This window comes from Musa acuminata, chromosome BXJ2-11 (genome assembly GCF_036884655.1).
Source record: "Musa acuminata AAA Group cultivar baxijiao chromosome BXJ2-11, Cavendish_Baxijiao_AAA, whole genome shotgun sequence".
Lineage (NCBI taxonomy): Eukaryota > Viridiplantae > Streptophyta > Magnoliopsida > Zingiberales > Musaceae > Musa > Musa acuminata.
In genome coordinates, this window is record NC_088348.1 from 6,823,701 (window position 1) to 6,850,088 (window position 26,388).

The following is a 26,388-nucleotide window of genomic DNA, read 5'->3' on the forward strand; positions in this document are numbered from 1 at the left end:
GATACGGCAAATGGTTGTCAGCTACACAATATAACTGAGAGTTGCTTTCAAAGCATAATCCCTATTATTTCTCTACACTCAGTGATAATTGAAGGCTTTTGTCAAAGGCATTCCTCTGCATCAGTCAAGACAAAATGCTTCCCTTCCCTTCAAGTAGGAGAAAGCATTAGAACAGCACTAGGTCAGAATCAACACACAAGCAACACCAACATGACATTCGACATGTCCGAGGATGAACCAACACACAATCTAGGAAACGTGTTGTTGAACCAATTGGTGATAAGAGAAAACAACACAAATAGAACATTGTAGTCAGGAGTCAGGACTATGTAAAGCTAAAGGAAAATCTTCCATAAAATTAAGAAGGCTATTGTACAATGAGCTAATGGAACAACACGAATTAGCTACCACAGCAGTCGAATACACATTTCTATGAAATGGTTAGGGTTACCCAAGCCACCAGTATCACATTTTCCGAAGATAAAATAGGTTTTAGCATGGTGCTGGTATGCCACGCATTCACGAGGAAGGTGCTAATTTGTCAACCCATCCGACCGAGCTACTTATCACCATCTCCATCATCAGAACCTTCCTTTGTGTCGTCCTCCTTGGCATCTTCGGCACGATCTTCATCCTCACCGTCTTCATCGTCAGACATACTGTTTATGACATCCTCAATTATGCGCTTCACTTCCGCTTTTCTGTCCATCAGATTCATCTTGAAGTGAGCCCCTGTATGCGATTAAATTGAAGTGTCAAAGATCATACACAGCATCTACTTCATTCTAGCTTGTGCGATCTAAAAGATTTAACATAACAAGCAGCAAACAGCAGAAAGTAGCTACACGTGTTCATGAGTTGATTTTATCATACCTAACTGTCTCAGAATATCGGCCAAAGTTGCCTGCCATGAACAGAATTTGGTGATATCAAGAGACAAAGAAAGTAAATGTAGAGCATCGAGTCTGAAGCTACGTACAGTATTGAAGTCCACTTCTTTCAGTATATCACTCACAACAGCATGCAACTCCTCTGTGCTAGGTTCACTGTTGGTGGCCTTACTAGTCTTGACTTTTCCTATGCATCACAAGAGAAAGGCTTTGATGATAGAAGTGGCCTTCATGATCAGGAGGCATTAAAGATTATTTTAAAACATAAATGCAAATAAAACATGAAGCTACCTCGTTTTTTCTCCGTAACCTTTGACTCTGACTTAGCAGATCTTTTCTTCCTGGTGTTTTCCTTGGTAGCTGGAGGTTTCTCAATTGCCCGTCCCTTCCTTCCACCCTCCTGTTTGCTTTTGGTGGTTGAACGTGGCTCGGAATCACTATCATCCACGGGATCACTTTTTCTTGGTGATGATAAGGCACTTTTAGTAACCTTAGCAGAATTCTTTCTCATTGCAGATTTCTCTTCTGTTGAGGCCCTTGAGCCTTGCTTGTTCATCTCCTTGGAAGAACCCTTTTTGTTTCCATGGGTTGAATTTGGTTCATCTTCGCTAGAGACATTTAAAGCAGCTTTTGAATAAATTTTATTGGAAGTTATGTTTTTAACAGGAGAAACTTTGTTTTTCATCTTAGATGACTTAGAAGTCTTCTTTATTTGCTTAGTAGCACACCTTTTATTAGTGGCTTCAGGCTCCTCTTGCTCATCTTCCTCATTTTCTTCATGATCCAGATCACGATCACTCTCTTCCTGTGCATGCCCATCACCTTCGCCATCACTAGATGCTTCCTTTGTGTCAACTGAAGCACCCTCTTCATTATCCTCGTTCTCGTCTTGAGCTGATTGCTTGTGGCTCTTTCTTTGTTTCTGCACATTAAGAGGTGCTACATGGAGCTAATTGTAATAGTTTTCCAGAAGAACGAGTCAAGTACAAGAAAAGTACATAGCCAACATTACCAAAATCAATGCTTCACAGTTGAAACTTAAAATGTCTAAAAAAAATTTGACCAAAAACATTTTACATTAACCATCTAGGTTAACGATGGCTCATCATTTTTTTTCTCTACCTTGTACAATATCAGAGACCAGACAAAGATGCAAAATGAACTGCAATATCTCCAAACAAGAGCTCCTTGTTTGTCGCAAATATCATCTCAATGATGAGCAAGCTTTATAATTTATCAAACTAACAACTAGAAAATGCTGACCACTTCTTTACATTAAAAATAAAAGAAAGTAAAGTAATGCTACAAAGCATTTGAAGGATACCACTTGGCATCATTTCACAACTATTCTATTTTCTTAAAAAATGAGGATACTAGTAGTCTTTCATCTGTCAAATATACAATAATCTTATGCAAACCACATTCAAGAACTATCCCTAGAACATGATCAAATTTTTGGACAGAAAATAAACTCATGAGACAAATAAATAAACCTTAATTCGTCTATCTGAAGATGCTTCTCCAGGTGTTGAATGACTTCTTCCCTTTGCCCTCCCTCGTTTCTTTTCTTCCTAAAAATGAAGTGAGACTAAGTTTTGCATATACTAATAGCTAAATGCAAAGAATAACAACAATTCAGAAACAGCACAAGCACAAAAATTCCACCTTTTCAGCAAGTACTACATCTCTAGTTACACAAGGAGATTCCAAAAATTCCATCAAATTTGCTATAATTTCTTCCTGAAAATAAGCAACTTAAGATAAACTCTCTAGATAAGAACAATATATCTACCTATTGATTTAGGGGAAATTTTCAATTGATTTACCTTTTTGGAAGAGGCTTTTACAGCATGAATATCAAGTAAGTCACAGAAATCAAGCAACCTTTCCTTCTTACACTTATCAAGCTTTTCTTTAAACCTTGCCCTCTGCTTTGCCTGAACAAAACAAATGCTTTAGCACCACCCAAAAGCAAAACAAAAAAGTAACTTTTAACATGTTCCTAAAAAATGTTTCATTAGTGGCAGCCTTCTTAATGTTACTCAAAACAAATTAAAAGGCAATTGATCAAAGATAGATTTTCCCCTTAAAAAAGCAATGACATCATGGATATATGGTCACAGTTCATCTATAAATTTCAAACACGTAGCAAAGGTTGTAACAAAACAGTTGTCCAAAATCTCGAGATTTACAAAATAGATTCCCCTACAGAGGTGACAAATATATCCAGTATGTTTCAAAAATTACTTGCTTAACAGAAGTGAGGAATCTAGATACTGAAAACATAAAGAAGTTTATCAGGTTTGTTATCCTGGAGTCGTTTTTCAAGTAGTATGAAAGAAAGAGCCGTCAGCCAAGCCTAAATTAGCAATGGAAATGAATCACTTTTGTGATGTACTCCATGTTCCATAAATCTACACCTTTCTTTGTCTACACATTTAGTTTCTTCACCATAAAGAAAGTAACAAGAAAACTATCCTTTGTTTTGTGAGAAACCCTGTCAAAATCCTCTCAGAAATTATGTTGGAATCAGTGCAATCTACAAGCTCAATTTCAAGACTGGCATCAGCTATGGGCATTACGATTTGGTATTCCTTGTTAATGGTTCACTTTCAATTTGGCGCATCAGAAACCCAAAACAATATCCAATGTAGACAAACTAAACGTTATTAATTTAACTCATGAATCTATGCACATATCGACATGGTACCTCATTCTCGCTCCAAACAAATCCAGAGAACTGGAGAATATTTCTCTTAAGATAATGTACCTGAATGAGAAAGACATCACTATAAAGAAAATAGGAATGGCACATGTAAAAGAACTTCAATAATAACAAAACCTTACATTTGCTTTCCTTCCAAAAAGAATGCCATGAAGCGCTTGAAGGTTGTCATCAGATTTTCGTTTTGACAACTTAAAAAAAACTACAGCATTTAGCAAAGTCAGCAGAATTTTAAGAAAAAAATTGATGCTTAAAAGTAACAAAAACAACCAAATTGTATTAAGAGCTATATCGCCGGTAGCATGTAACAGTCATACACTTCATGTCTTATTAAACCTACGATTCCTTCTTCTTTCTCAGATTTTTGTTGCACCTCTAGTTTAAAAGACGCATACTAATTTCTCAAGGGATGACATAACTGTCTACCACCTTATTTTCTTAGTGCTACCTCCCAATTACAACTATGATTATTATTACAATAACACAACTGAATGATTTTAATAAGGTTTTCTCAAAAAGGATAGCTTTTCTACTACATTGTGTCACACCTCATCTTAACCGCAAAACGTTTATGCCTATTAACTATGGAGCATCATTACTTTCTTGGTTGTCTTCCAAAATCTGATCTTGACCTCCTAGGGTCTCTTTTGTTCCAGCCAACTTGTTCTTAGCCAGTAAGATTGCTTTTTTCTCACTGTCTTAATTTTTCATGGAAAGAGGGAAAGCTGTCACAACTCAAAAACAATATAAAAATTAGGAGCATCCTTCTGAAAACAAAATTGTTCGTTCCAAAGTTTGCCATCCAATCAGCAATCCATTTTTACTCCTCCAAAATGTGAGGATAATAATATAGCTGAAGGTTAGAGATATGGAACAGACAATCAGCAACTGGAGATCTCAGCCCCCAAGGTACAAACAATGGCACATGATTGGTTGGGCCAGAACCTGCAAACCAACTTCAATAAAGAGAACTCACCCTTTTGTTCATAATCGATCGAGAATTATCCAAAGCTTACACATTTTGGTACTTCATGATACCTAGTCTGGCATTTAAAGAATGTTAAATCTAAAAGTTCTTATATAAAATCTACCATTTAACCAATTGAGTAAGAAACAATTGCATATCACACAAAATATATCTCTCCAATTTAACCATCCTACTTTAGTCTATAAGTTATACCCTTCCTAGTCCCTCCATAGATTTTGAATCTAATCCAAAAGCCTAAACCTTTTTCATCATTCTCTCCTTAATTTGTCGCTTAGTGTTAAAGTTGCACACAACTTGTCCTAACCCATTTTCACTACAATTTTCAATGGAGACTTGAGTCAAGATTAGATGAAGCATGAAAATTGTCAATCATTGGCTGCTATGGGAAGTAATGGAATCCAAATAATTACGAGAAACGTAATGATAACAGGAACAGCATAAAGCTCGACTGGGGTCGGCCAATACCGTTTGGAATGTCTTTCAGCTTCTCTCCAGAACCCTGAAATCCACAGAGAAAGCCCAAATCTTTTAGAGAAGAAAGAAAGAGCTTTCAAGATCCATCCAACCTGAGTTAATGAACGCCTAACCTGCTTGAAAGACAAAGTCTTCGGCACGGGAGACCTCGGAAGGGACATCTCCGAGAACCTCTCGACGGTCTTCCGCTCCCTGGACGGCCTCTCCACCGGGGTGGCTCCTTCCCGCACGACCACCGACCGCCGCTTCCTCTCCTTCGGCATCCCCTCCCCCTCCTCTCCGCTCTTGTCCAACGCCGCTTTCCTCTTCCTCCCTCGCTTCCGCTTCTCACCTTCTACTTTCTCCTTCGCCACATCACCGCCCTCCTCCTTGCTCTCCTCTCCTCCGGCCTCAGGCGGCGCCGCGGACGAGCCATCCCCCTGTTCCTTGTCCTCCTGCTCTGCTGTGGGAGATCCGTCGCCGGCGTTCTTGGCCTCCTCCCCTGCTTCAGTGTCCATGGCGAGTAAACCCTAGGCGAGAGAGGGAGAGGGAGAGAGTTCACGGTTGGCGGCAGAGGAGAATCGAGGGTTTATGGAGGGCGGAAAGATGCACGGATGCATTGCACGAATTTTTGCTGAATCCTGAAACCAACCAATAACAACTCATCTTTTTACGGGACCCGTACATTTCGGTGGCTCATCGACCACACGAAGAGTGGACCCTGCCTCGTGACCATCGCCGGATGCAAGACGACCACCACGACGGTGAGTCGGATCTGGACACGCTTTACGAGGGGCAAACAAAAAATAATTGAGGGGATTTCAAATTTCGCCTCGATTTGAGGGCGGGCAGCTCCGAATCAATTCGATCGCCCCCAAATGTCCCAATTCTTCTTGAGTTGTTCTTTGATTTCTCTCTTTGACGATCCATTAGTATCGCTTTCATTGCTCCAAAAGTCGGCACGCGGTTGAAAGACTATAATTCATCTTTTAATTCCTTAATTGTGACTTGGAAGCAATCTAATAATACTGATACAAGAAATTACAATTTTGATTTGGTAATCAATCATCTTTAATTACGTCCTAATTAATTTCCACTATTATTTTTTCCTCAATTATTCGATATTATCGAACGGAAAATGCGACTGTTATCATCCCATCATTTGCTAACTCTCTCATCAACCAGCCTTCTTATTGGAGGAGCAACGCTATGGGCCCATTGGGACCCATCAAGGTGACACTGAAGAGGCGTGTTCAACAGAAGCTTGAATCGATCCGTGGACCTCAAAGCAACCACTGTGTGGTCTCTCTCTCTCTCTCTCTCTCTCTCTCTCTCTCTCTCTCTCTCTCTCGGTGCAGCTCGTCACAGCGAGCCGGCTCTCCCCTCCCTCGAAGAACATTGCAGTGGAAGACCTCAGCTTTCACTTTCACTACGTTGCAGTCGTGATCTCTGAGAACAGCACGTACTTCCGAGAGCAGGGAACGTCTGTTGCAGCCTGTACAAGCTCGATCGAGGTGTAATCCATGGAGGGCGGCAGCAGACATCTGCTTCCAGGGACTGCATGCATGCATGCAGGATTATGCTAGGCATTGCTACTGCATGTTCTTACGGTGGTATCTTCTCGTTTTTGGACCAAGTTAATGCTACAGTTTGGTGGATATATATATATATATATATATATATATATATATATATATATATATATATATATATATATATATATATATATGATATTGAGGTATGCATTCATCGAATGTTATAAGATAGCTAATGCGAGAATTCATGCGGGTTTCAAACAGCTGAGGGTATCATGGTCGACCCTGAATTCATGGCCCTCATGATCGGTCACGTTGAAGACTGAAATGAAGTCCTTAGCATTCGTGATGAACCCACTTCCATCAGAAGTTACGGAGGCTTTCTTTATGGTAAGATTCAGATCTGTCCCATGTTCATCGACACTATCCACCCGAGAGAGAGAGAGAGTGGTGGAGCTTTCAGATATCTGTAAGAGATGCGTAAGATGTTCAGTCGCTTGTGATGCAGGAAAAACGCTCAGCTTTTTCTTATCCAAGAAACAAGAAGGTTATGTGAGATACATAGCTGAACAGGTGAGTGATCGAAGACTTTGGACATGAGAATGATTCTTGATGAGAGTATGCTGCAATGGCAAGATCCACAAATCAGCTGGAGCAACTGCGGAAAACATCATGGATAGAATCAAATCGGAGTTCTTCTACACAACTGCTTCTTCTTGTTGAGTCATCTTATACCCCACAGAACCACCTTCATTCATCTGATGAGCAGTAAAGAATACAGCAGTCCGAGGGCTGATCTATCGGTCCAGGGGGTGGCAAACTATTGTCTCACTTGACGTATCAGACATGATGAGATGATGAAACGTGCAGCACAAGTACGTATAGGCTTCGGAAAACTCAAGTTTGATGCTTAAATACTTGAGATAACATATGTATCACCAAAGAACTCTCTCTCTCTCTCTCTCTGTAGATGAAGTTGCCTATATTTCAACCACATCATATATAGGCAACACGATTCAGAAAACTTGAAGCTGATCAATTTGTAGCAGAAGGTCTCAAGGTGTCTTTAGCGGGAACACAACACTGGATTCAACTCCAACATGCAGAGAAGATTGAGGGTGCAGGAAAAGTATGTACAGGCTTCAGAGCACTTAAGGTATACTTTCTTTACATGTATATCACCAAAGCAATTAATTGTTCATGCAAGTCTCTCAGTGTCTCAGTGATGTGTTAGCAGCAGAAAGACAACGCTGGGTTCAACTCCAACATGGTAGGGGGGGTGGGGTGGGGATGGGAGGCACTTCGTCCCTGTGGACAGTGGCAGTCTCTGTCAAGTACGAGAGGTCGCCGGCTGTGGAGTCACGGCCTCGCACAAGCACATCAAAATGGCACGTACAAGGAATGATGTGATGCTCTTTGGAGTTTAGCAATCAATACCGTCCTTCACATGCCATCACCCCTGACTCTGATCAACCATCATGATAAGGCTCCAGGAGAGAGATGAATTATATATGTACGTAGTTCGCCTTTGTTCCTCATGGTTTAGATGCGCGCCACCGGCTCGTGAAATATAGTGACTCGAGGAGCAGATGAGAGTAGCATAAATGACGTCCAAGCTTGGTGGTACATATTTGCTATTAATCATGTCTTGCACCTATTTACGCTTCATATACAACTTAGTCAAAGAATCTTCAAGTTCTCAAACAATCGATACATACACCCTTACCATTATCTTTTTATAGAATCATTTGGATATTATTTTTTATTATTTTGATTATTCACATATTAGCATATGATCCTCACCTCAATTGCAACGAATTAAACGCATTTATATATATATATATATATATATATAACCAAAGTAGGGTGTTTCTAGAGAAATAAAGAGAACAATATTAGAGATGACAACATCTTATTAGGAATATTTATATAATATATATATTTTTCATAGGGGAATGGAGAAGAAAAATACACATGGAATGTTATGCTTCCCCATCCACAAACCTTTGATCACATGACAGCGCATGCATTAGGATTCTCGTCGCTAAAGATCTGCGGCGGGTAAGCGTACTCCACGGGGTAGCGCGGGTAGTAGTAATAGAACTCGTTCCTCTTCGGCTTACCCGCTCCGCCGCCGTCGATCGCCGTCGCCGCCACGGCCACGACGGCAGCCGGAACCTCCGTCGCCCCTTGCCCTACTCCTTCGCCGCCGCCGTTGGCCTCCTTCTTCTCCTCCTGCTCCTCCTTCTTCTTGTCCCCGTTCTTCTGCTCCGCTGCGACGGTGCCGTCCTTCTTCGAGTCCTCCCCTCCGCCCTCCTCCTTCTTCTTCTCTTCCTCCTTGTTCTCCCCACCCTTCTTCTCCTTCTCGTTCTTCTCTCCACCACTGGACTTCTTCTCGTCCTTTCCCGCCGCCTCAGCTGGTGGCGGCTCCTCGGCCTTGGCCTTCTCTGGCTCCTCCGGCTTCTTCTCCACCGGCTCCTGCTTCACCACCGCCGCGTGCTTCCCCGTCCGCTTGTGCACGTACGCCACCAGGCTCGCCGGGTCGAACGCGCCTTTCACCGTGACCTCCAAGCTCTTCAGGTCCGGTTCCGCCGTCTGCACCCCTGTTTCCGCAAACCCAAATGAGAAGGTGCGAGCTCGTGGAACAAGAACTAGAAATTTAGATCAATGTCATGCGATTCAGAATCCATCAACAGATCGAATCATCTACAATTGTTAGAAAGACGCGAGCTTTGATCCTTGCAAGAACAAGTCTTGCATGGTTCCGAGTTCAAATGGGGAAATGATGTAAAGGAGTAACCTTTCATTCTTAGGATCGTTTTCTTGATCTCTTGGGCGCAGGCCTCGCAATGCATGTAGACTCTGAGCACGACAATGATCACCTGCGGCTGCGGCGCACAAGTTGAGATGAGAACAGGAGGAGGAGGAAGAAGAAGAAGAAGAAGAGTGGTGAGTGATGTGATTGCTTCACCTCTTTCTTCTCCTCTGCCTTGGGCTTCTCCTCTTTCTTCTCCTCCTTTTCCGGTTTCGCAGGTGGAATGGGACTCAGCAGCTCCACTTTCCGCCCGCTCTTCTTCTGCACCCTCTCCACCACCTTCATGGGATCCTCCGCCGCCCTCCTCCCCTTCACCACCACCCGGTGCGTCCGGCTGTCCGCCACCACCTCCTCCACGCCTTCCAATCCAGACGAAGCACCAAAAAAAGATCCATTTTTAGGAGCAATTTAACTTAAAAGATCATGCTTTGACATCTTGGTACCTTGGAAGCCTCTGAGGCATCGGCGCACCTTCCTGGCACACCCCTCGCAATGCATGTAGACCTTCATCACCACTTCCTCCGGCGGCGGCGGTGGCGGAGGCGGTGGATTCTCGGCCGCCTTCTCGCTCTCCTTCTTCTCTCCCTCTTTCTTCTCCCCCTCGCCTCCGTCGCCGACACCTCCATCCTTCTTCTCCTTCTCCTCCTCTGCCGCAGCAGCCGGTGGCGGCGGCGGCGGCGGCTCTTTCTTCCCTTCCTTCTCCGGCTTCTTCTCCTCCTGGACAAGATAGGAGCTTTCCGCAAGAATCAGCGAGACCAACCGAAAACCAACAAAAATCAATCGAAAACCTCGACTTCCGATACCTCTCCCATGTCGCTCGACGCTCGCGAACGAAGCAAAGCCGGCAAGCAGCGCTCCCGCTCTCTCCTTCGTCTCCCTCAGTCGCAGTAAGTAGCAGAGGCCATGGAGGAGACGCGGTTGTAGGGACAAGGCCTGGCGGACGTGGCAGAGAATGCACGTGCGAAGCGTGCGGACTGGCACGTCTCACGCAGCCAAGAGCTTCGTCGTCTTCAGCTTTGCTTCCAAATTCCTCCCCCCTCCTCCCTGTCCTCTTCTGCCGCGCTGCTCCTCGGGAACGGAGCTTTATCTTTTCCGCTTCAACGGAGCCATTTCCTCCGATCTGAAGTCACCGAGGCTTTCTGATGATCCAAATCCTACAACAGTTCTCCTTTCTCGGTTGATGATCCAGAGACGAACGCATATGTTTGCCGATTAATCTGCTTGCTCATCGAGGACATGGGTGGGTGGACGGCGGTGCATGGAGCTTCGTCCCCTCCCTCGTACTTGCATGGAGGAATCCAATGCTCGGGGCCACCGTGAGGCATCGATCTAACTCCGCTGATCCACATGGCAAATCGGATTCAAAAGTGCCCATCAAAGCAAAATCTTTTGCTCTATATGCACATGCAATCTTCATATCTCGATGCAACATTCAATTCCAAGAAGTTAACTTCGAGGATGAGTACGTCGCGTAACATTTGCTGGTGAGGCAACGCATACGATTTGATGGGTGCGGCTGCATGATCAACCTAATACGGGCATTATTCGCCGTTGTATTAAGACCGGGCATGTGGAGGTCAACCTATCAGAAAACAACAAGCCGAATGAATACATTACATCATCATAAAATCGTAATAAAAGATATCTAGAAAATATTTTTCTAGTTATAAAGGATTAAGGATCATTTATATGTGACTGATGAGAGGATGTTAGGAGCAGAACATTTGGCACTGTTGCTCCATGATCCTCATTATGGGAGCTCCATCGGTTGGAGAACAGTGATTAGCTATACACTAAGGAAATCACATGCCATGCACATAAACAGAGACTGCTGCTATGCTAGTGCCAGATTAAAGTAATAATAAAAGAAAGAAGAAAAAGATATTTGACTGCTTATTGTATAAAGATATGGATTAATGTAATATGTTTTGAATTCATTTGACACATACTCTTGAAAAAATCAACGTACCTTTAACCTTTTGTGATCTCACAAGACCTGCAAAGGGAGAAAATAAAATAGGTGAAGAGCGAATATATGGTTGAGCTATCGAAGCACGAACGTGGGATGGTACAAGCATAACACAACAATAGTGACCCATTAGGATGGTACAAGTGCAGCGAGGTCGCTGTATGTATCATCACTATGTGAATCCTGGCTGGGGCAAAAGGTCCTCGAGGCACAGCAGATGGCACCGGCAAACAATGATGGAATGCAATGGCTAATATATTACTTATCTGCGTGATGGGGGCCGGTCGCATGGGTTTGTCCGTAGAAACATCATCGGCTCCATTAACAATCAATCAGAGGAAGCAGGTGCCTGATGATGACTGGGTCACACCAAAATCTCCCTACAAAAATATTTCAAGTCAATTTTCACCGGATCCACTGATCAAGTTCTCATTCAATCTGAGATGTCAAAGTCAATTTACTAGATGTTTAATATTCATAACTTATGCATTAAATTTTTTAGAGATGCCAACCAACAAAATCATAAGATTAAATCGACTTTCACTGTTTAACATTGGTAAAACGAAGTTGTATCTTTTTGGGCTACTGATCTCCTCAGAGTACATATATACAACACTGCCCGAATACTTCCACGATACGTGGGGAGAGAGGGTGTTGCAGATGATAATAAAACAGAGTAGCCAACTATGTCATTCAATACTGTGACTCAAAAAGTTGGAGCATTTGCTCACGATAGAGAGAGAGATAGACGACGTCACATTATACACAAAGCTACAAAAAGTGCCCTACTACGTATAATTTAAAGGAATACACGTCGGAAACTAAGAAAATGTTATGGATATAACCTTGTCCTAGTAGGCGCTTACTTCAACCAAATAAAATAGATAACAGACACATTCTTTAGTTTAAAGGGACTCTACACATCTATCCTTTCATAGTTTGGAAGTATCATATTTGCCCCTGTAAATTTACCCTTCCAAATATTTAGATGATTCCCAGTAGCATCTGTCCACTAAACTCAAATACTTTTTATTACTTCCATCTTTTTTTTTAACATCTCATTGTGCTATTAATCAATTGTCAGATAATAACTACAAATCTCTCTCTCTCTCTCTCTCTCTTCTCTCTCTCTCTCTCTCTCTCAAACACACATATATCAATCATATGGTCAGCTAGATGAACTAATTCTGAACTCGTCCAATGTTAAACATACACACGACCTAAACACACATAAGATATCACGTACCATTCTTCTATAGTCATAAACATGTGAACCCCATTTTGACTTCCAGATCAGAAATAACTCGTGAAATGAATGAAGATAATTTAATTTTTTTTGGAGCCTCCAGAAGCTAAAATTGAACGTCTAATCACAATAAAAAAAAATGTAAGTATAACAAAATCTGAAGCAGTTGTTGAATGGGGAGTAAAAGGCTAGTGTATTGACAGCATTAAAGTAGAGATTAAGTTGGATACCTGCGGCAGATGGTCGATGTTGCCACTGACACACATTGATGCATAAGGTAACAGATCCTGGAAGAGAGAGTGGCAACTCTAGCTAGAAACAGATTTCAAACATGGATGCATCTTAAGTAGAAAACACATTAGGAAAAACATTCTTGCTACCTTATTGCTCTGCAGAGACAAGAAAGTATATAGAAAATCTTTTAGCTTGTTGACATAACATTCTCAGGAATCTAGCATTTCTGAGGAAAAGAAGGCAGGACTTCCATGCATGTCATTGATGGATGCAATAAACCATTGAGAATATAACAGCCAACTCACCAATTTTAGTGCTTGGACAGACAATTAAGTTGGCCTATAAACTAAGACCTATAAACTAGCTCACTTGGCATCTAAAATGGTCAAATTAAGTTTAGGGTTTAACATGGCCATAACCACTGGCATCAAGCCTTAAACCCAAGTATTTAAGTCAGATTAATAAAACCTCATATTCTGAGTGCAAGGCAATATGAGTGGATTAAAATGCAACTGAAAGAAACACTAGGATATGTAAAAAGAGAAAGGAAAATTCCTGTTGAATGATCGGTGGAATTTAACAAGGAGTCTTCAATCATCAACCATTTCACAGCCATGGTATAAAGCATGGTCTGGCAAATGAGGAACAAAACCCACCATTAGTTGTATATCATCAGCAACCGATAACAAACTCCCATGATCTTCTTAAACCTGTTACCTTGATGTTTCCAATGTGAATGGAAACAAGCAAAGCACTAAAGAGGGAAACATGGTAAAATCTATACCCATCAGCCATAGAACCCAGGGAATGAATCTCCAGAAGCAACCGGGTCAAATTCCACCATGCCCAGACCTCTGGGCTTGCTTTATCAGCTATGCACAGACGGTGGTGGGCATTCATCAAAACTTGTCTTTAGTCTGGAAATTCAGCTCAAAAGCTGTAAAAATAAAAGAGAATAGTAACTGAGCACACAGGAAATAGATGAAAATATGTCTTAAATATGGCTTTAAATACTAGTATGGCAATCAGTCTCGACACAAGTATAGTACCAGTATTTTGGATTGTACAATCTGTACCATTTTTAGCTGAATTCTCCACCAGGTCAAGTCACTAAACAAATTCTCTAAATCATAATTCAGATAAAGATAAGAATCACAGATAACAATTCAAGGTTCATATTTTATAAAAATCATAAGGCACCAATCTGTGTCTTGGTCAACTAGCATTTGAGTTTTCCCAAGATAAGTCATCAACACAAAAGAATATTTTGTTAATTTTTTACCCTTATCTCTGAGTTTTCCTAAAGGCAGCAAAACATAATATCAGTCATGTCAACATAACAGCAACATACAAATTCTATAAACAACAAGAATAATTCACATCCCATTGTCTAGTCAAAATCATAAATCAGATTCACATGAAAAATCTTGAGTGTCCTTTTATGGTCATCCAAGCATCAGATGTAATGACACTCTTGCCCTATGGCACAAGCATTAGGATGGAACAATGAAAATATTATATTTTCCCTCTTTAAAAGAATTTTATTAGCCTTGTAGAATCAAAATAGAGAGCCAGCTCTTAGTCTCATACATCTGCGTTTGTTTTTTATTTCTTCAATTCACCTTAAGAAAATTTCAAAATTATAAAATGATCTATTATTGAGCCATGAAACAATGATGATACAAAAAATTTAGCCAATTATGTTGTGTGGCATGAAAAAAAGCATAAGACTGGCATGTTCAAATATAAATATGATTTTGATTTTTTATGTTGATAGTAACAAAATCTGCATCGTTTGAATTGAATTGTTTCTAGGGACAATGTTAATTATCAATATCAATATCTAATTTTTCTTGCACAATATTGAAGTGCTAATTGAAGTGAAGCATATGCAAAGCATTTATATTCTTATGGAAAGAAAAAATCATGTTAATTTCTATGTTTCAACTTCCAATCATTCTGCTTTTTTCGATACATGAGAAAACTTAAAAAAGAGTTAGTAACAATGACCATAAGAAATAGGTCCTAATATAGTAAAAACAAATGACAAACTTAAGCAACTAAAACTTAACAATAAGGAGTATTCAGTTCATCAAAGCAAAAGGATGATTTTGTGCAAACACTGTCAGATAATCCTCAATGTATTGAGATAATAAAATACACAAAAATCAGTAACACTTCATAGTATCACAATGCTTGAATCTGCTGAAGTTTGGTTCCACTGACTGACTAGTCCATGATTATTTCTATTTGCTTTCTCTAATAAATTATTCATTACCAGATTAAGCATTTGCAATAACCTACAGGGCAACAGCTTGACTAAAAATGTCAAGCATGAAAATAAAGATAGCCTCTTTATGAAGCTCCATATAAGCAGAAAACAGTAACAACAACCAGAAGCCACACTGTTACAACTTCCATATAAGCAGCCAAAATAATATCTATGCAAAGTTGGCAAGTTGCCTTGAATCGACATTAAGAAAAAACAGATTAATGCTAATAGAAACTCTATATAGAAGCAAATCCCAGACCTGCTTGGGAAGGAAATCTGTTGAGAATATCTAGTGTTCTTGACTAAATTATGAAAATCAGGGTCCATAAAGAATAAAAGTTAAAAAACAATTCAGATAATTCAAAAGAAGTTTTAAAAAAAAATCAGTAATTGTCTTCAATATCTTGTGACACAATAACATCAATCCTATATTGATCTGTGCTTATAATGATCTAAACTACTTTGATCCCAAAGCCAACCACAGCAATTTTGGGTCATGACCACCAAAGGTTTTTTCATATCTTTTCACACTTCAAAATTTTCATCTCATAGAACTACCTTGAGTTTCTTCAAGACTAAATGGCAGCTTGAACCCAAAGCTCTCATGCTTTCTGAAGTATGTAACCTGTATGTTTTGAAGACAAAATTCCACCAAAAATAGACTATCAACTTACTCCTCTACTGATCTCATCCAAAGATCACACTGCCAGAGAATCATCTTTTTTCCCAGCTTAATTATTACCAAAAGATTCATCATAGTAATGTGAGGTTACTGGATCCTTATGTTTGGGCATACAATCATCAAGCATGATGCCTGCAAAAGCATTTAGTTGCTTTTCATGGTGCATATACTTTTGGTTCAGAATTATCACAATTATAATGCTCAAGAATGACATTGAGCAACAGAATGCAGATTGAGATGATTAGCCTTCTAGGCAGTATTGAATGATACAAATGCAGATACAACACAATTGATTTGTCAAGGAAAGAAAATATAGGTTAGAGGATGCATGGAGAAGGATAGCTAAATACAAAAGAAAATACAATATCCATCTTATACTATGGAAGAAAGAAAAATTAGCGGTGGCAATAAGAAACCTTTGAATCATAAGAGTACCTACATGTTATATTGTCAGGTATTGGAATAGTACAACTTAAGTCAAAGGGATGTCCTGCTCTGACATACATACATATCTAACATGGCTTATTGTTGTCAACATGACAGTCTATGTAACCATTCCTGAATGTAGAAGTCATTTTGCCAGCAATATATGTCAATTTCCAAACTTAGTGACATAATGATTTATTCGTGACCTTTAGCATTATATCTTATCACATGCTCTATGTTTAATGAGCTTTATCTGTGCTTCCAGGACCATGATTTTGCATTCACAATCCATTGAAGTAGGCACTGATAGACTTGACTTCTTGTATTATTTGTTCAAATGCTTGCTTGATGAGTGATAATTTGAGGAATCAATATAACACGCATGGTTGTTGAAAAATGTTCTAATCAAACACATCCAAAGATAGATTGAAGTTTTACCAATCTTGAAATCCATTTGAACCCGTCTTTGTTAGGGAGATCTTTCCTTATCGGGAGTGAAAATACCAAATTGGCAAGGGCATCAATATTGTAACCGGAGTACAATAAATTCAAAAAACTGAAGCTCATAAATTATGTGCCAACACCTAGAGTATCTTGCTGAGTTTGCTTTTTCTTAACCACATGGGAGTAACCAGTAACCACTGCCACATGTGCTAACAATCTCCCTTTAATGTGAGACTATCAAACCACATAATCACACTTCCTTTCACAAGCCAATCCGTAAGTGAACTATGAAATCCTTGACTCAATGTACCTTATAGTCTAGCCATCATCATTTAAAGGTTGACACACATAGCATCCATCAGTCGACATAACCAAGAACAATGAGATCCAATGATGTAAATACCAAACTGACAAGACGATTAACATGGTAATTGGAATACGATTGAAAAGCTTAAGTTGGTAGTTATGAAACCACACCTAGTATATCTTACCTTATTTTTTATTCTCTTTTCCATGTGAATCTAACCACCCATAGCTCCATTACTGTCACATAACCATGTTCTGGGTCTTAAAGCTCAACTGTAAACTTGATACAGCACAAGTGACAATCAAAAGGAGAATCAACAAAACATGCCATTTTAATCGTCAGGAGAGAGGGATGTGTCTGTGCATGTCTTAAGAGAGAGACTACTTGAGCAATGTTTCAAGTGGTCCATACCAAAAAAGGAACATAATCGCTAATAAAAATAATAAATAACTAGTGAAATCAAGATATAACTATTCCATAATAGTAAACACAATATTCTTGCCCATACAAATAAAAGTAGCATTTTGTTTATTGTGATCACCCATTCAAGTCTATTTCGTCTTTACCTCATGGGAGCCATCCTAATGGGTTTAGAAGAACAGCTGACCACTGTAGACAATAGGTTTGCAGTCCCTATTTCCTACTGAACTGAAGTGATTCTGCATCTAATAACTCTTCTTGGCAGTATAATTGTAAAATATTGGGGAATGACACTATTGCCAGAAGATGCAGAAATCTCTTGAATCACTTACTATTAGAGTGGCAAGATTAATACAGGACTGGGGCAAAGTCTACAAGGGCTACCACTCTGTCATGCCTGATTTAAACATTAAATGCAACTGTCAATTATTAAGTTGATGGCAGATAGCATTACTGACCTGAAATGACTGAGCATATTGCTTTTCAATCTTGCGGGTAGATGAGTGTCAATAGTCCAAAATTATCTAAATTTGCAGAACGTTATGATCAATTGAAAAATTTACAATTAACGTTTATTGTCCAGGCCATTCTTCATAAGTATTTTTGTTAGGTCAAATTTATCCAACAACTGGCCTTGAAGCTAAATTTAGTGATAGCAGATTCTGTTAGTGCTGGATGGGTTAATAAGTATTTTTGTTCAGTCAAATTTATCCAACAACTGGCCTTGAAGCTAAATTTAGTGATAGCAGATTCTGTTTGTGCTGGATGGGTTAATAACAGAACCATGAAGGTAGATATACCATGTTGGAGGACGATGGTGTTGTAGCAGTAATCTGTGATATTGTAGCAATGCCATGCAGTTATGTAGCTATTGTCTGTTATTATAGCAATTTGGTAGCAGTGACTTATATTTTTAATGGTCAGTTGTCTTTGGTATGTTTTATTTGATTACTTAGAACTTCGAACATGTCTAGGTAAAAGGGTCAGGGGCAGGTTTATATCCAACAGTAAAAAATAGAAGAGAAGGAAGGGCAGAGAAAAAAAATAATATTAAAAAATAGGGGAGGAGACATTCAAACAGATCCACTATTGATTATCAATTGTCTCACATGCAGAGGAACAGCATGCCTCAACTCCATAAATATTCATTCACTCATGAGCTAGAAGATGAGCACTTACATATATAGTAAAACAGGATTCATTCAATCTGGATCCAATTCTTTAAAAGCCTTCAAACTTTAAGTTTGGCAAATGTGATCAACATAGTGCTGCTTGCTTGCAAGCATCTCAAGCCAACAGCTATAACTCCCACATAGATAACAATCTGGGCATCTATGAGAAGATAAAAATAGCTATGCCTCTCCAGAAAACGTTCATGAATGAGTATATCAAAATTAATAACATTCCAGAAGACATGAGAAGACAACAAATAGCTATGCCTCTCCAGAAAACAAACAAGAAAGTGTATATCAAAATTGATAATTATGGTCCACCAATTCAGCATGAAAATGCCATCAAGGTAATACTTAACAACATTGAGGAAAACAACATTTAATAAAGTAGCATCAGGATGTGGGTTCAGTCTCCTATGAGAAAAAAAGTATGCCAGATAAAAGAAATAAAAGAAAAAATAAATGCAATTTTCTTCACCTAAGAATACAAGAAGGACATCACAAAGAAATAGAAAATTAGTGGAATATATACAGATTCTGCATGAATCATCCAAGTACAATAAATAGGAGACTGTGGCGGTCATCTTACCAATCGCAAAGTATCAATCTCTGAAGGAAACACCTGCAAAAGCTGTAGTAAGCAAAGTCTTTAATCTCTGCAATCTGTATTCAACGGATTTTTTTAAGTCTCAGCTATCTTCCTATTGCAGACAAAATCATTGCCAGACACCTATTACAAGTAACTGCAAAAACAACTCTTCATCCAGCAACTTTGTCCCAGTCGCCAACTGTAAAATCTTTGAAATTATATACCCTTTGATACTATACAGCAACAGAAACTAAATGTCAAAATGGACTTGGATTGACATGATTCTGAAAGTTCTAACAAATACCAAGGCAACAGCTACTAGTTGACTGCCTGTTCAACAGCCTCCAATGCCACTTCCTTTTTGCTTTCACAGATTTTTTGAAGAAGCTCCAAAGGAGTTGCTGCAGGGTCCAGCTCAAAGAAACCCTTCGGAGCATTCTCAACCTCTTCACCAGTCAGTAAATAAGAAGGCACTTGATGTGAAAACCGAAACATTTCTTCTTTTGGGATTCTCTTTGATTCCTTTGGATCCATGTGACGACGAAATACTGTTCTAAATCCAGATACTTTTGCTAAAGCGATTACAGATACACCCTCTTCTTCACTATAGTCTTCAAGGACTTCTACCATGTCATACTTATAGATGATATCATCAGGAGTATGTTCATTCCATTTTGGAGACCAATTTCTGTAGAGAGCCCAAGTTTCACCTTTTCTTGGAATAATTTTGATGACACCACGGGGACCCTTTTCCCACTTGACTTTATGTGAAAAGATATTAACTGTATCATTCACCTCATATCGTCCAATCCTGAAATCACCACAGGTTTTTGCAAAACCAGATGCAACCCAATTCAGAGGCCCAAACTCACTATTGGACCTTGAAGTGAGAAAACTCATGCGCACCTTGAAAGGTTTCAAAGAAATAACTTGCTGAACCAGCGCATAATAACGAGGCATACCATCCTCGTCATCATAAGTGGCCCATATTTGATCACTTCCAAAAGATCGCTCAGAACGGTCATGATCAAAATCATGAAAATCTGGATCAGGAACATCAATCGACACAGGTTCATTGTTCTCATTATCTGAATCAGCAGATTGGACATCTGATGAATTCTTCTCAATGGTAAACTGTTTGGTGTTGGTCACAGACTCAACTGATCTGTCTTGATTAGTGGCATCCCCATGAACCACATCATTTACCTCTTCTTTGTCAGTTTCACCCAGTTTTTGTTTCTTTTTAGCATTTTCTTTTGCATCAATTTTCACAGTGGCAGCAGATTTCCACTCTGCTATCTTCTTATCGATTGCTAACTTACTCATTTCAATCAACATAGTTCGAATATCCATATGAGAAAATTCTCTACCTAAGTTGTCATGTCTCACACCCATTCTGAACTTAAAGTCTCCAAGAACTCCACTCATCCTATTTGTTTCAGATGCACCAAGCTGTTCTGTTGAGTTATCACCAATGCCTCGTCCTCTTTTTGTGGGTAAACTAACATTTGGTCCTGCATTAAGGATCCCACATGCATTAGCATTCCTCTTTGGGGCACTATTCTTCCTGTGAATAGTATCATCCCTTCTAGCTGCTGCTTTTGTCTCTTCATGCTCTCTTCTCACTTTGTCATAAGTCTGATGGTCGAGATTTGCAGCCTGTGCAGTGGCAGCTGATGAGGCAATCACACTTGCAACTCCTGCAGTTCTAGAAAAAGGGCCCCACTGGAAGTTTTTGCATGAACCCAGATTTGCTCCATTCTGGAATCTTGAAGTTCCCATGCCTGGAAAAGTTGAATTACTTCTCCCCAGACCATGAGCATTTTTGCTAGTTGTGTTATGGTCAGAGTTTAAGTGACGCTGCTGAGAAGCAGAACAAGGGACCGAGGAATTACAACCATTGGCAGGACTCTGTGTTTCTTTAGCTAGATAGGGCTCATAGCAGTTTGGACAAAGAAGAGTATGATTAAGATACCACCTTAGATACTCATACTGCATCTTGCACCTATTACAACATGTCCAAAATGTTTCTGGCACCGGAGGCTCAGATGAAGGATGCACAGTTGCTGGAGTCACATAAGTGCTTTTCTTCACAGTCTGTGCCTTTGATGCAGCAGTGTTGACAAAGTTATAAAACCCATTTGCATTACTAGGAACATTGTTATTTTTGTTTGGTTGAGAAGTCTTCTGTGAAAACCCTTTAGCACTTCTCTTTCGGTCGTACAGCATTCTCCTAGACTTGTCAGATAAGACACTCCATGCCTCTGAAATGAGCTTAAAAGCACCTTCAGCACCAACAGATCTGTTCTTGTCAGGATGAAGCTGGAGAGCCAACTTCCTATACTGTTTCTTCACTGTATCTTCATTTGCCGAAACACTGAGACTGAGAATTGCATACCAATCCTTCTCACCGACAGCTATTTCTTCTGAGGCAAGATAAACGTCTAGAGTTGCTATCATCTGGCAAATGCCCTCCAGTGCCGGAAAGAGATTTTGAGCCTTCAAGGCAAACTTCTTGGCACCATTTAAATCCCTTTCCAGGAACTTCTTTTCAGCAATCTCTTTTGCCCTGAGGGCCTCATCCTTGTTGCATTCCATTCTCCGACCTTCTTTCCGACAATCAGAATGCTCCCCTTTCCTCTTACATCTCACTGCACGGGGCCAAAGTAAACATAATCTACAGCACAGTTAGAAACTCGCATAATTCCTTCGATACAGCAGACCAACGAATCGCCTCAACCCTAATAATAAAATAAAAGGAAAGTAGAGAGTCAAACATTGAGAGAAAAGAAGTTTCAGCCTGACTACATTCATCGGATCCTCTCCCCCGGAAGAAGAACACAAAAGGAAGCGATTTCCAGGGGAAACGAAACCAAAGTTCGACATTCTAACTAAAAACGACATATACGAACTCCAACATGCTGGCATTGCAAAGAAGGCGTTAAGACTAATTTACGAGCTAAACCGGAACGATCTCCTGGTTCCAAAACACCAAACTTGAGAACAAAGCACGGGAGGAAGAGAACGAACGTATTCAGCAAGAAGCAACGAGAAAGCCCGGAGAACAATCGCACCCAAAGAAGGCCAGAAAACGCCGCAGAAGTCTCGGAGCGCGCGAACCTATAGAAACCCTAAACGGCACGCGGTTTTGCGGGCAGCGGCCGTAACAGGCGGCGAAGTACGATCGGCGAAACCGCGGTGGGGGAGCGGAGGAGAGGGAGAGATTACCGATCGGGATGAAATCGACAGCGGATGGCGGGGATTTGAAGCGCTCACGTCTCCAATTCGGTTTTCCCCCCAAATCCGAAACGGAGACGGCCACAAAATATGAGATGAAAACCCCACCCAAGCCCACACAAGTCGCCCAAATACCAAAATACCCAACAAGAGGGGGAAGAAGGTCACTTTTGGGTGTCATTTATAGCAATTCCCAACCCTAACCCAACAACTCACTAAAAAATATATATTACATCTCAAAAGAAAGAAGGGAAAACAAAAAAGATTGTCATTCTAGGTGTGGGTCCCACCTTTTTGCCTTCAATTTTTTGAGAGGAAAATAATAATAATAATAATAATAATAATAATAATAATAATAATTGGTGATGTATTTTGCCTTCAATTTTTTTTGTTTTTAAGTGTAACAAAACGAGATTATCTAGTTGGCATAGGGTGGTCATTGCAATTTATACTGTTAGTGCTAATGACTAGCTTTATTTTAACATATATATATATATATATATATATATATATATATATATTTATATTTAAGTTAAGAGGATAATATCTTTCAATATGGATTGTGCAACCATATATCGTGGGACACTAAATTCAAATTATGTCCAAAAAATATCTTGTATATTTAAAAAAAATGAATGATTTTCTTTTTTAGTTGGGAGTAAAGGTCTAATCCTCAAGATTGTTTCATTTTAAAAGCATTTTGGGAGTGAAACTATAAACTAAAGATGATAAAGTAAAAGGTATGAATTTTTTTTTATTAACTTCTAACCTTTTAATATAAAAGATGTCACTCTTACTATATAGATTGTTATAGTGAATGTGAGATTTCTATTTTGCTATTGCATGTACATATAGATTCAGGGTGAACTAACTAGTATGCAAATCACCTTGGAATCTTAAAAAATAAAAGAAAAAAACATACGTGAATCTTCTTCATATCTCATCGAGATCTTATTCTTATTAGAATCGTGAATGACACTGAGAGAAGGATGAATTAGTACTATCATAAAAATTAAATCAATTCGAAACTTTCAAATAGATAAAAACATATCGAAAAAATATTAAAAATGTGCTCGACTTAGAATAAAAGTGATATGCAATTAATGTAGAAAACAATAGTAATGAAAAGCAACAAGAAAGTGCACACCCATTTTATAGTGATTCAATCGTTGGAACCCACATCCATTCTCAATTCCTCCTCCGTTGAGGCTACTAACATTCACTATCGATTTTCTTTCAATGGACGAGGATCAATCACCCTCTTACAATACTTTCTTTGTTTTACAGGTTTAGAAGACAATCTTTTACAACCCTCACACATCTCTTAGATTGATCACAAGACTAAAGAAGGAGGAGAATGACACTTAGCACTTTTTCAACATTTTTACAATCAAAATATGAGGACTTTTGTTCACACTTTACGTGCTCTTTCATGCATAAAAGGGTGTGATATTTATAAGCCTCAATGGCTTAAAAAATGAAATAAAAACATCTTATTCCGGGTTTCTGGGGTACTGGCGGTACCACCACTTGCAAACTGACACTGGGTGGTGCCACCGCCTGATAGAGCCTTAGACAAGCTCTAGTGGTATCACTGCCTAATAGGGCGATACCACCACATGACAGCATTAACTGTCAGTGGTACCACCATCTGGTCTGAGCGGTACCATCGCTCAAACCACCTGAGAGGCTGAGCCTCAAGCGGTTCCACCGTCTGACATGGCTCCAAGCGACCGAATGAGCCATCCAATCAGCCAAATTCAGTCTTATTTAGGGCTCAATTGGCCCTTAATTGAGTTAGTAAGATTTCTCTCAAAACTAACTCAAATTAAAGTCATAACTATGATAGTTAAGGCTAAAACAATTTATGATACAAGGAATCTAAGTTGTCCAACACGTCAATTGTTCGATCGAACTCTTAGTGAACTTTCGGAGAACTCTCATCAATCTTCCGACGAGCTTTTGGTAAACTCATGGTGAACTTTCGACGAACTCCTGATGAACTTCCGGCGAGCTTTCACTACATCATCAAATCCTTTGGTATATCACAATTGATTCATCCGATTCGATGCCCAATCATTGACTCCGACCCATCATTGGATTCTTCATTAATCATTTTGACTATCTCATGATCGTAGTTAGTCTGGTATCACTTATCTCAATACATGGATTAGATTATTAATTCATAAATTGATTTAATCATCAAAATTTGAGATTCAACAATCTTCCTCATTTTGATGATGATAACTAATTGATGACCGAGTTAACTTTAATTCTCCCTAACTATATGTCATATTGAGATAAGACATACTTGAATTTAAAATGAATCACAACATTTGAATTCAAGTGAAACAATTTCGATCATAGTGATCAAATATAATATATCATACCAAAATTTTATACATTATACATCATTATACTTTCAAGTCATCAAAGTATAAGATGCACAATTTTATCACATCATGCATAATTGTTAGGATCGGGTCAGTCCTAAGAGGGGGGGGGGGGGGGGGGGGGGGTGAATTAGTGCAGTGGATAAAAACATCGGTTTAGGAAAATCTTTTGTACGATAAAACCCGAACTCGGAAATATCTTAACTTAAAACACATTCGTAAATGAACTGAAGGCAGTAAGCACTTAAAAATGTTTGCAGTAAGGTAATAGCAAGAATAAAATGCAAACCATATTTTTAGAGTGGTTCGGTCAATGTGACCTACATCCACTTCTGGCTTCCTCCTCCGACGAGGTCACCGACGTCCACTAGAGGCCTTCCTTCAATAGGCGAAGGCCAATCACCTTTTACACCTCTCTTCTCCTTTTCACGGGTTTAGGAGACAACCCTTACAAGCACTCATACTCCTCTTATAGAATTCTAAACTTAGAGTGGAGGAGGAAATTTCTAAAGAGATTGCAGTAGCGTTTTCTCACTTTTGAAGACTCTGTGCTTGTGTTCTTTAACCAGGGATGAGAGGGTTATTTATAGGCTTCAAGTTGATTCAAACTTGGAGCCTAAAACTTTCCCATCTCGGGTTCCCCGGGCACGAGCAGTACCACCGCCCAGTGTCAATTTGACACTGACACTGCTTGGGCGGTACCACCACCCAAGTCTAGCGGTACCACCGCCTAGCACCCTGCAAGGGGCGGTACAACCACCCAGACTGGTGGTACCACCGCCTGACATAACCTCGAAGACTGTGTCATAACGGTGAGACTTCTTGGGGCATTGTTTGTGCCTCTTATTGGACCCAACACAGTTCTTACATGGGCCTAGTTGGCCCCTAATTAGGTTGGCCCAAATCTAAGCCCAATTACGTGCTAACTATGAAATCCTAAGACATTTGCTAAGCTAAACAAGTCCATATGTCTATTCTTCCGGCGAGCTTCCGACGAACTTCCGACGATCTTTCGGTAGTGTTCCGGCGGACTCCCAGCAAGCTCCTGGACTTCACAACGATCTTCTTGGTAAGTTCTGATGAGCTTCTCTCGCAAGCTCCGAGACTTCTCGGCTAGTTCCGACAGAACTTTCGACGAACGTCCGAACTTTCAACGAACTCTCGAACTCCCAACGTTATCTCGATCTTGACTCCGGGATTTCATTTTGCTATATGCCTTGCTATCGTAGTTAATCCTGCACATGTAAAATATACTTCGATCTAGACAATTAATACTAAGCATTAATCAAGTTGTTCGGCATGTCATTGGTCCCTCGACGTTTCGTCTGATTCTTTGGCGCATCACCCTCTCTTGCGGCCTATTGCCCAATCGGTCAGTTGACTCCACAATTCCAATATCCTTGGTGCAATATCCGCTCTTCTTGGCCCGATGCCCGAAGCCTTTTGTCGATACGTCGACCGTTCCTCCGGCTCGACGTCCAATCTTCTGACATGTTCCTTCGGCCTAACATGATTTTTTCTACTTTAATTATCCCATCTTGATCGAAGCATCCTACGTCACTCAAAACATAGATTAAAACATAAATATTTA

The 26,388-nt window shown here is 39.9% G+C and overlaps 3 protein-coding genes across 11 annotated transcripts; all 3 read right to left on the reverse strand.

Annotated features, from left to right (window-relative positions):
* Positions 1-330: 330 nt before the first annotated feature.
* On the reverse strand, positions 331-5,707 carry LOC135627887 (DEK domain-containing chromatin-associated protein 1-like). 3 transcript variants are annotated; one of them, XM_065134322.1, is made up of 12 exons: positions 5,191-5,632; positions 5,069-5,102; positions 3,738-3,817; positions 3,601-3,660; positions 2,717-2,827; positions 2,556-2,630; positions 2,384-2,461; positions 1,619-1,829; positions 1,182-1,493; positions 980-1,077; positions 874-904; positions 331-732 (listed from the first exon to the last, which is right to left on the reverse strand). In XM_065134322.1, the coding sequence occupies exons 1-12, from the start codon at positions 5,572-5,574 to the stop codon at positions 560-562; spliced, it is 1,647 nt and encodes a 548-aa protein (XP_064990394.1). In that variant the 5' UTR covers positions 5,575-5,632; the 3' UTR covers positions 331-559. The 3 variants fall into 3 exon arrangements, with proteins under 3 accessions (XP_064990394.1, XP_064990395.1, XP_064990396.1); XM_065134323.1 differs by having other exon boundaries at positions 1,182-1,498; positions 1,619-1,812; positions 5,191-5,626; XM_065134324.1 differs by lacking the exons at positions 331-732; positions 874-904 and having other exon boundaries at positions 980-1,098; positions 5,191-5,707.
* A 2,753-nt stretch (positions 5,708-8,460) lies between these two features.
* LOC103970714 (heavy metal-associated isoprenylated plant protein 7) lies at positions 8,461-12,766 on the reverse strand. 2 transcript variants are annotated; one of them, XM_009384611.3, is made up of 7 exons: positions 12,622-12,766; positions 11,376-11,755; positions 10,210-10,988; positions 9,850-10,123; positions 9,563-9,765; positions 9,392-9,479; positions 8,461-9,194 (listed from the first exon to the last, which is right to left on the reverse strand). In XM_009384611.3, exons 3-7 carry the CDS (start codon positions 10,216-10,218, stop codon positions 8,602-8,604), a joined length of 1,167 nt encoding a protein of 388 aa, XP_009382886.2. In that variant the 5' UTR covers positions 10,219-10,988; positions 11,376-11,755; positions 12,622-12,766; the 3' UTR covers positions 8,461-8,601. The 2 variants fall into 2 exon arrangements, with proteins under 2 accessions (XP_009382886.2, XP_064990399.1); XM_065134327.1 differs by lacking the exon at positions 12,622-12,766 and having other exon boundaries at positions 11,376-12,507.
* Positions 12,767-13,387: 621 nt separating this feature from the next.
* Positions 13,388-22,541, reverse strand: LOC135627886 (uncharacterized). 6 transcript variants are annotated; one of them, XM_065134316.1, is made up of 4 exons: positions 22,396-22,541; positions 19,168-21,908; positions 13,573-13,792; positions 13,388-13,486 (listed from the first exon to the last, which is right to left on the reverse strand). In XM_065134316.1, exon 2 carries the CDS (start codon positions 21,763-21,765, stop codon positions 19,486-19,488), a length of 2,280 nt encoding a protein of 759 aa, XP_064990388.1. In that variant the 5' UTR covers positions 21,766-21,908; positions 22,396-22,541; the 3' UTR covers positions 13,388-13,486; positions 13,573-13,792; positions 19,168-19,485. The 6 variants fall into 6 exon arrangements, with proteins under 6 accessions (XP_064990388.1, XP_064990393.1, XP_064990385.1 ...); XM_065134321.1 differs by having other exon boundaries at positions 13,388-13,792; positions 19,168-21,818; XM_065134313.1 differs by having other exon boundaries at positions 13,388-13,792.
* Positions 22,542-26,388: the final 3,847 nt, after the last annotated feature.